We start from the raw sequence: 10,471 nt of genomic DNA, 5'->3' as shown, positions 1-10,471 counted from the left end.
CTTGAAAATAATGTTCTATTCATTTCTATTACTCCTTTAAAATTTAAACTGAATCTATACAAAAAAACCTTGAATGTTTTCCTAATGAAATTAAAGAATTTATCATCCTGAGACTTGATCAATGTAATAGTTGCCAAGACATGTAATAGTTGAGTACGAATGAATTTAGCATTTTGAATATAAATGAGTTATTAATTTTTTAAAAAATTCTGTTCAAACTAAGACAGCTAAAAATTAAAATTTATTTATTGAAATCTAGAAAAAATATTATCCAAAATTGTAACAGTTAAAATCAAATTTCAGTTATTCTTAAGTATTATTTTATATGTAAAGTTATTCAACTAAGTTAAATATTGTATGTATTATTACATTTCTTATCATATTCAGCAGTTTATTATTAAAACAAAAATACTTTGATATATATGTAAAGAATTCTGTTCAAGATTCTTCTGACTCTTTATGTATAGCAAAAAATTACATAAATTCGATTCCTTCCTCCTTCATGTGACAAAAAATCGCGTAAAATAATTTATTTATGAAATATGCCCATCACTAACGGAGTATAATATTTTTGCTTCAACATTCATTAGCATAAATTGCTCTGAAATTTTGAAACGATGAAAGACATAATACTAAATAATTTTATTCATAACAAGCACAATGTTGTATTAATTATACAAACTTGCGTATAATGTATAGAAATTATGAGTCAGATTTAATTTGATTATGATTAAAGTAAAGTTCACCTTTTCCAGAATTAAGAATTTAAAAGTCTTCTGAACTGATTTATAATTTTACGACAAGAATCACTTTCGGTAGCAGTGTATACCTTTTGTTGGTCCAATCTAATTAAATTCTCTAATTTGGTAATATTATATAGCATAGTACTGGAGAAAATATTGAGAAATGAATAACTATTCTAAAAATTGTGTAAAATTTTTCGAGTCTAGATTTCTTTTAATATTGGACGCTCACTTTCATTAATGCTTTGTACACAGATTTCGACGTTGTGAAGAGATTTTTAGTGTCAGACGTCAAATTCAATGTTCACATGAAGCCTTTATAGTTTCAGAATGAATTCATATTTTCTAGCTTCTTAAATCAGAGTATAAATTTGCTGATCGGATGATGCAAAAGTTATGACATTCAAAAACTAAACTTTGAGGAAAGTTTTTCGAAAAACATGATGTGGTAAAGAATAACTCTGTGCAAAGTTTGCTAATGTCAGAATGTCGTTTATTGATGCGAATTTAAAGCAGTGGAAGTATTTCTGTTTTCTGATTTAAATACGTCATTAAAATCGTTCGATTATTACAGTTATTATATTTGTTTCACACATAATAGTGTACAAATTATTAACACAGGCTACATATAACCACAATTAAATTGCATTTAAACAAGGCAGTAAGGATTTCTGTCCTGCTTCAGAAAGGTATCATTTTTTTCCAAGAAGTAATAATTATTTCATATTTGGTACATTATCCTGAACAACGTGCAATATTTCTAGATGTAGTATTGATTTCTGTTTTGTTTTTTACATTGAAGAAGCGTCTCTACATGTCACATTGTATATTTATAGAGACTCATATGCCTATTCTCTGTATACGTTAGTTAGAAAAATACGGAAACAAAACACTCTCTTACATTTTAAATATGCATTTTATTTAAAATAATACATGAAACACCCAAATGTACATACATATGCATGAGTTTCAGTCACGTTACATAGTGAAGACTTCTTCCCCTAAATATTACACATATAAGATTTGCATGAAAAAAACGAATGTTCAATCCACATCTTAATATACAAATATCTTAACGGCTCAGTTGAATAGGTTAAATCGCAGATATCTCCTATCAACACATAATGCCCATTTCAAAATTATTCACTTGTCGTACTGTGGCAAAGATGTGATAATGAACAAATATGGTTCTTAAAATATGCATCATTTACACCATAAACTAAAAGGATGCTGCTGCACTGCAAACCCTTTTCTTGGTTTAGTGACTGTGCGCTGTCGACAACATTAAACTCTCTTCAGATATTTATTTATTAAAAATACAGAAGAGCTTTATCACTCCGCAATATGCAATTAAAGTTATTATATAAGCAAGAGCTATATTAGTTTTATTATAAATTTTACGTTTACAAATATATTTTCTTTAATAGAAATTTAGTTTTTTCCCCATTTTTAATGAAATGTTAATGCTGTTAATTAAAAGTTATTTTGTAGGTTTACAGTCAACAGCATCGAAGCCCTTTGGTGCGTTGGCATTGAGCATCACGAAAACATAACAACGAACGCAAAAACAGCTCTTCCACGCAAAATGAAAGGACGAGAGATATTTAAAGCTTCCATAGCCTTAAGAACCAAGCTTTTTATTCCAAGTCTTTTTGTAAAACACTATTTGAAATGTTAAATTCAATTTAATTAACAGTCTATATAAGTAATACATATCCTTAATAACTGGCACTTTTCCACATTACGATTACAATTAAGTTTTATAAAACTAGCTTGGAATATTCAAAAGCTTGTTCAAATGCTGCCAAAAACGCTTGAACAATAAATATCAATGGAACAAGAACAACAATCAAATGCTACTCAACATTGTAAAATGTAGATTTAATAACCACTTTTGCCACTTCGAACACCGGCTCCGCCATGGAATCCACTGCCTCCAAAGCCTCCAGCTCCGCCGTGGCTACCAAAACCTCCGGCTCCTCCTCGGAATCCACCAGCACCTCCGATAGCTCCAACGCCTCTACCGGCTCCAGCACCAGCGCCATAACCACCAGCTCCAGCACCACCATAACCACCAGCTCCTCCATAACCACCTGAAAGATGTCAAAGAATGTAATATTTTTGTGTAAAACTAAGGCCATATGAGGAAACTGGGAAGGGAACCAATAGTAATTTCTTCAAACTCGTTATTACTACTGGTCATTATTTCACTTCAATAATTATAGCATTAATTATAGAATAATAATAATTATAATTATTATTATTCCTTAAGTTGTTAACAAAACTAGAAAATATTACAAAAAATAATAATGATTAAAATATTACAAAAAATAATAATAATTAAAATATTACAAAATTTTTTAATATTTTGAAGTTTAAAATTTTTTAGTTATTATTTAAAATTTCAAAATTTTATAACCATTACTTTGATATTCAGTAACTCACCATAACGCTGTTATAATTCTGAAATTCATAAAATTAGAGAATTTGATATAATATAAATTCTCTAAATATCTTTCGTTAGTCAGTTATTATACGGCAATAAAAGCTCTGACATCAGAATAAATTTAACAAAGAAAATACCTTGCAGGTTTCAGTGCGGATATATTTAACCTAAGATTACTAAAAAATGTATTGTTTTAATGATCCTAAGAATATCAAAAACCCACTTTGATGTTGTTATTAGATAAAAATTAAAATTAATTAAATAAGCCCCCTTATGCTAAAGAAAAAAAGAAAAGAAATTTTCCTGGAATTCCAGAGAAAGACGAATAAATTAAGTCTAATATATTTTTATTGGTCTGATCTCTAACTGGCTGCACATCAATTTTCAGTTATTGCATTCCTTTTATTGTTTAATTCGATAAATTCTAGACAGTCTTTCTCTATCTTAAGTTTACAAATGTAATTTTATTCTTATAGCGATTTAATTACTTTATGTAATACAGTTTAAAATACGTAGAATTCCGTGGTAAAGAACCTGTTTTAGAGCTTTCAAAGAACTACAAAATTCCTAGTTAAGAGTTTGTATTTAATCTCCTCTCTCGCACATGGTAGCTTAACTTATGCTAATTAAAAAAATGGCCTAAGACGAGCGAAATATTTCTAAAGGTAAAGAAATAAATACTTAAGTTTCTAATATGTAATAGAAAGAGGCAAAAAAAGTCTTACCTCCTGCACCATATCCACCGCCTCCAACTCTAGTGTATCGATCTTGGATACCAGCAGGTGGTTGCTCAGCTACTAGCTGGACATCAGCTGGACTTTCTTTGCCGTCAGTTCCTGGTTCGTTGGTTCGGATGTTGGCTCTGAATCCACCAGCATCGGCAACATATTCGACGACTCTGTACAGTCCTTGGTTATCTGTATAGCCATAAGAACCTCTTACAGCTCCACTTTGGTCTCCCTGTTCATTTCGGTAATGGACATTGCCCTGCTCATCACGTGCCTGATAGTCGAAATTGTAAGGCTGAGGAGGGTACTGAAAAAGCAAATGCAATAAAGTAGCAAGAGCATGAGTTCATAGTTCTATTTTCAGATAATCTATGTTTATAAAAATATACAATTGCTTCGCTGTGATCTTCATTGATCTAGAGTTCCATTTCAGTAATTATTAGCTAAAATCTCTAAATTCAAAAAAAAATTTATCAATTAAGTGTGTTGTCCGTTACAATTAAGTATTATTTTCTCATAAAAAGCAAATAACCCAGCAAAGCTCATGTGCGAAACACTTTCGTTTCATTTTCTACAGAAATAGAAAATAAAATATTAAAACACTTACGTTTCCTCCTCCAGCTCCTCCACCGTATCCGCCTCCTGCTCCACCGCCGTATCCGCCTCCAGCCCCACCGCCGTATCCACCGCCGAAGCCTCCTCTAGCTCCGCCGCCGAAACCACCGGCGCCTCGGCCTCCGCCAACTCCGTAACTACCTGCTCCGCCACCATAACCTATTGCACAGACATAACTTACAAGACCTACAATCACAACTGTCACCTGAAAAACAGAAATTAAAAAAAGCAGATTTGAGATCTTTACTCTTTGAAGTATTCTGTAAATAAAATTTAAATACGAGATTGTTATGCTGATACTAAATATAAAGATCAATTTTGTTCGATTTATTGATGAAAAATGAATAAATACATTTTTATCTCAACTCATAATGCTTCACAATTTTACCAAGTACGGATAGGGTATACGCGATTTTTTTTAAAATACGTATCAATATTTCCTACATTTGTTAGTTGCCTAAATTTACAAACAATAAAATTTTCGGATTGTCTTATATTTATGACTCTTTATTTGTTAGATCATTTATTCGTTAATTTGATGATTAAGTATCAATAATGTTCCTGATTTATTATCGGAATTGCTTGAAAAAACTTTTGTTAAATAATTAAAAATAACAGAATCCTTTTACAGTGAATAAATTCTGGTGTTTTTCTTTATTCCTCTGTTACATTCATTGCATTACTTATGTTCATTTTCTAAAGTAGTCTGCAAAGAAGTAAAGAAAAAAGCATTCATCTCAACAAAAGTAGGAATTTTGAAACCTATTGCCACATTAAGTGCCCTTCGAATCAAAACATCTTATTTTTAAAGGATTTCCGTTTTGGAATAAGTATCTTCGTAGATATCTTCAGACATATAAAATGATTGTCATTGATGTGTGATACAGGAAATTGTTTTAGTCGCATTGTATATCAAAAAGGGAAAGCCTCAGTATTTTACACAATGAATAATAGAAACAGATAACTTCCTCAGATCGATTTCATTTGCAGTTCTTAAAACAATTCTAGACTACAAGAAGGAAACTGAATGACAGCTTTAGAATAGCTAGCTGACGAATTACTTAGAACAAAGAGCTTAGAGACCTATGCTTAACTAGATAATATCAAATTATTTAGTCTTAATAAATGGGATTTCATGCCTGCATCAATCAAAGCGATGGTTATGCTTTACACCATCTCACAGAAATGAAAAGAGAATATATTTCTGTATGTGGGTATGCGCGATAAGACAGTTTTCTCCCTTATATGAGGACGAAAAGTTTTTGAATTCCGCAAAATAAAAAAGACCTTCGCTATCAAATATTTGATGCCATGACCTTCACTTTCGTTTTCTCCATAAGTCACGCTTGGAGAAGCATGTGCAGATCGCCAGCTTAGATAGTTTAACCGCCGCCTCATCGGATGTCAGATTACCTGTTATACGTCGGGAAATACCTCACAGAGGTACTCAAGCGTGACATGAAGTCTGCAAAATGATATCTTACATACGTTAAAAGAAGAATATTGCCTGTTCTCTAAACGGTAAAAGTTAAAGGAATCTCTGTAGCTTACGAAGAGAAACTGTTGACGGTTCCCATTGGTTATTGAGTATTATGGAATATTTTCACTCAAAGTATGAATGTAATTTCCTTACAGTACGGCCAGGGAAATTCATAAACTAAAACCTATTTTTGTATTAGTCTTAAAATTATTTTTCATTCCTAATGTTTGCCATTAAAATTTAAACCATTTCCCCGTGATTTAAGGATAATTCTCACTGTATTGAATGTAGATAAAGGAGTGCTATATCTAGATTTCGCAAGGTTTTTTTTTTATCTAATACATACCCATCTCAAAATCCTCGTTTTTATCTCTTTCTGCATAGTGAATTTCAACTAGTATTTCCTTCTCAGAAATCTTCTAAATAAATAAACAGATACTCTCTGTACTTCAAATTTATCCTCTGATGACTATATAACAAATTGCTAACCTGAGCTTCTTCAAAATCGAATGGCCCATCAGCGGCCAAGCGGATACAATTACGAGCTAGTGTTTCGCTTAGGAAGTCTTCCACGAAGAAATCGCTGTCCTTAAATAAATGATCTTAACGGGCTTTGCTATACTCAGATAAACCAACGAAAATTCGAATAAATGTAAACTATTTCTCTCCGTACATTATTCCAAATTAATTCACATTTTTCTTTGATTGTTAGCATAACATTTCCACGTCTTTAGACATTATTTCCATCTCAAGCTACAGAGCATTTTCCATTTCAAACAAAAAAGTATAATAGTAATATAATATAATATAATGGCAATAGGTTTCAAAATTCCTACTTTTGTTGAGATGAATGCTTTTTTCTTTACTTCTTTGCAGACTACTTTAGAAAATGCATGACAAAGTATGATTTTGGCATTTTCTTGTTAATGTTTACTGTTCCTCTTACGTGAGCCATTAAATTAGATTACATATCAGCCGAAAAATTTCAGTTTGCTTATGATGATATTTTCCATTATTATAAGTATTAATGTAGCACAATTTTAAGACTCCTAAGACTCATGAAATATGAATAAAGCAGCTATAAATGATAAGATTAAATAATGAAATTAAGTAGATTGAACGGATAAATAAACAACATAAGGTGATAAGAATGAGAAGAAAGAGTAAAGCAACTGGCGCCATTTCGTGATGAAAAATTTTAAAACTTCGAAATGATCCTATTAAAAGCTGAGGGTAAAGACGGACTGGAATTGGGGTCATTAACTAGAACTGAAAGATTTTATGAATGCGAATTGCCTCTAGAAAATCTAATTCGCCAACAGAAGATGTGTTCTTGAATATTTTTGACTGAAAAAACTTTAAATTGAATTTTTTCCCCAACAACGTTGGGCAGTAGAGTTTATGTGTTTCTTTTCATGTTCGAGCTAAAGAACATGTGCATCATGTTCCTTAGCTCGAAATTTTAAGACTATCTTAGTTTGACTAATGTAAATTAAACCATATTTCAAAGAAATCTTGTATTGAACCCAGGAGTTCATATCCTCAATGGTTAATATCCTTAATTGTGGAACTGCGAAATTTATCGACAGAAGAGAAAATGACCCGTAAGTTGAATTTCTGTAAAATAGTTCCAATTTTATAACTGAGCTATGCAAAGATAGGAATGGCAACACAATTCTTATAATCTCCTAAAACGAGACGGTGCTCTTTTGCATGTTGAGATCAGAATTTTATAACCGCTTGGTCAAAAATGTTAGGCGAAAAGCCGCTGTCAGAAGCAACTACTGTAATGCAATTTAGTTCTTGATCAAGAGCCGATTTGGAAGATTAAGCTTGAAGTGCTCGCAAAGAGATGGAATAAAATGGAGCTAACCTCTGTTTTATCAAATGGAATGATGTGAAGTGTGGTAACACAGATGAAGGCCCTTATGGTAAACGGTAGTAGTGGAGTTGGCTATATTGCGTGTAGACCAAGATATCGAGGAACGGAAAAAAATTGTATGATTCAAGTTCAAAAATGAACAACAGTACCAGTGGCATTCATTATTGAAAAAACGTAATTTAAATCATCTTTATTACCATCAGAATAAGTGTATTTTCAACGTATCGGAACCCCACAGAAAAGTTTAAAATTTAATTATTTTAAAATAAAATTTTCAAAAATAATTTTGATTCGTAGTAATGCATATATGTATCAGCAAAAATAGGACTAGAGGGCTTCACATGGATTATCTCTCAGTTTGGTTGTAATACTTATTTTGGAAGGCAAAATGTGTTTGTTTCATGCGGGGTAAGGGAAATTAATTCATCAATTTCGATACAGGAGAGGTAAAATTCTCGAAGTATCCTTTCTAGACATTTAAGTTCGCCTTTCCCTGGAACTTTTGTGAATAATGATTTTACATGAAAAGAAACTGTGATGGGATTTCTAGGGGAAATATTTTTTACTTTTTTAAGAAACTGTATTTAATGGTATAAGCGTTAGTAACAAACGAAGTGGGAAATCTAAAAACTAAATATTTAACTAATAAGTAACACGCAGAGCCTAAATTTGATACAATAGGAAGGAAGGGAATACACTTTTATGAATTTTGGGTAGAACTTGTAATCTAGCACAATTCAGAATAGATGGGTCGATTTAAATGGGTCGGAAGAATTTGTGAAGAGTTAATCGCAGTTTTTATTTATGAGAGGTCCGACGGTAGAAGGTGAAATTACTAGAGCTGGCAGTTAGTATGTCAGGCATTAGATAAGATTTGATCAGTTTTAATTAGTTATTTTCAAACTTTGTCTTATATTTCTAATTTTAAATGTCGATTTATGTAATAATTTTTGAGCGAGTATTATCTAAAGATCTTTAAAATGGTAATTTTATCCTAAAGTCTTAAAATCTGACTCTGCAAATGATGACTTGTTTGTAAAATTTTTTTATTCAAATTTATACAAGGTTTGTGAATTTCAATAACATAATATTTTTAAATTAATCATTTAAACGATAATGAAAGAACAGTCCACCTTTCTATATTTGTTCCAGAATATGAAACTTTAATTTATATATTAATATTTCAAATTCATAGTTATTAAAATATTAGCTGCATTTTTATTCTGCAAATTTTAATGCAACTATAGTAAAATGTGCATTCGAGAAATATAACAAATATTCAAGATTTATGTAAATTTTCTGATTTAATTAATGTAACCATTTGTCTCTTTTGCTGCGGACATTTCAGCAACATTTTTTTTTCTTTTAATAGTTTGGAATCTCTATTCTGAGATTGAAAATCTCACATTATCTTGTAGAGATTTATATTTATTTTAACAAGTTAAAGTTTAATTTGAAACTTTCCTATAAGCCTTCATTCCCCTAATTGTCAGTGCCAGAATATTTAAATTTTGTAGCTCGCGTGAAGGAATGCAAATTTCCACTTTGAAGAAATAGTTTAAAAACCGAGTTTCGGTAGGAAAGAGAAGAGTTAGAATACAGCCGCCACCTCTGCTGTTTAAAACGTTTGCTTATCGTTGGTTCACGTGGCTTAATTGTATTTACTTGCTGCCACTAGTTTCGAAGGGGCTTAAGAAACGGTATCTCGCTGAGCCTTGTAGTTTCATCACTTATTAATATCTTCAAACTTTTAGTTTCGTTATCTGATTTTCAGTTGCCGCCCAAGCAGAGGCGCAGTTTGTTAAGGTCAAGTTGACGCATTGTAAATTTTAAAAAGTTAATAAAGGGTACTTTTAACCCTTCTCTTGTGCAGTTACTACTATCCCAGTTTTCACACAGAAGTGAACCTGATGAACTCTACAATCTTAATATACAATCTATATTTTTACAAATCACTGAAATTTTTATATACCCACCAGAAAGTTTTCATTCAGAATCTAGACCCTGAACATTAGTACTTAGACTCACAATCAAACTCTAGCGGAGTAGGCTGACCGCATGGGTGCTTTCTTAATTTTTGTCTACGTGTGGCTTTAATACGAGTCGGCTTTCCTTAGAAAAATCCTCCTCTGAAGCAGACAGTCTTCAAATATTGTGCAGTATTAAAATAACTTAACTTATCTGAGTGTTAGCCTAACTTTTGAAGTTGGTTGCTCAAACGGTCTTAGCATTTGCTGTATCAGTTTTCTACAGTAAAGCGAATATGTATGAAATAAAAACGAGAATTACAATAATCGCAGTCTGAAAACTTGACTGATAATAAACTGATAATAAAAGATAGCATTCGCGATTTAAAAATATTAGAATCAACTCAGGCCTTCCTCAATTCCCAATTCTTCCGTTAGTTTCATTTTCTCATATTTTCAAGTATATACGAAAGTGGTGCACGTTACAGCCTTTCTTAATTTAAATTTAGTATAATACACAATCATTTGTATCTTAGAACTTTTATCATTCCCTCTTTGTACCTTTAATAATGACTCCTAACTGTAATAATAATCTATTTCTGAAAATCAT

At 31.4% G+C, this 10,471-nt stretch overlaps 1 protein-coding gene across 2 annotated transcripts in view; it reads right to left on the bottom strand.

Moving 5' to 3' along the window:
- Positions 1-1,640: 1,640 nt before the first annotated feature.
- The window catches only part of LOC118190371 (uncharacterized), a 53,404-nt gene continuing 44,573 nt past the window's right edge, over positions 1,641-10,471 (bottom strand). For both annotated transcript variants that reach the window (XM_085813756.1, XM_035361076.2), the window contains 3 exons: positions 4,525-4,737; positions 3,915-4,224; positions 1,641-2,836 (listed from right to left, as the gene is read on the bottom strand). In XM_085813756.1, the coding sequence (XP_085669882.1) occupies positions 2,625-2,836; positions 3,915-4,224; positions 4,525-4,737 (735 nt within the window). In that variant the 3' untranslated portion in view covers positions 1,641-2,624. The remainder of the gene's footprint in view (positions 2,837-3,914; positions 4,225-4,524; positions 4,738-10,471) is intronic.

The sequence above is a fragment of the Stegodyphus dumicola genome, chromosome 3, assembly GCF_044657685.1.
Source record: "Stegodyphus dumicola isolate Sdum_Otavi_A_Nest chromosome 3, ASM4465768v1".
In the NCBI taxonomy this organism is placed as follows: Eukaryota; Metazoa; Arthropoda; class Arachnida; order Araneae; family Eresidae; genus Stegodyphus; species Stegodyphus dumicola.
The sequence above is the reverse complement of the archived record's forward strand: the minus strand, read 5'-3'. Positions and strand labels throughout refer to the sequence as shown.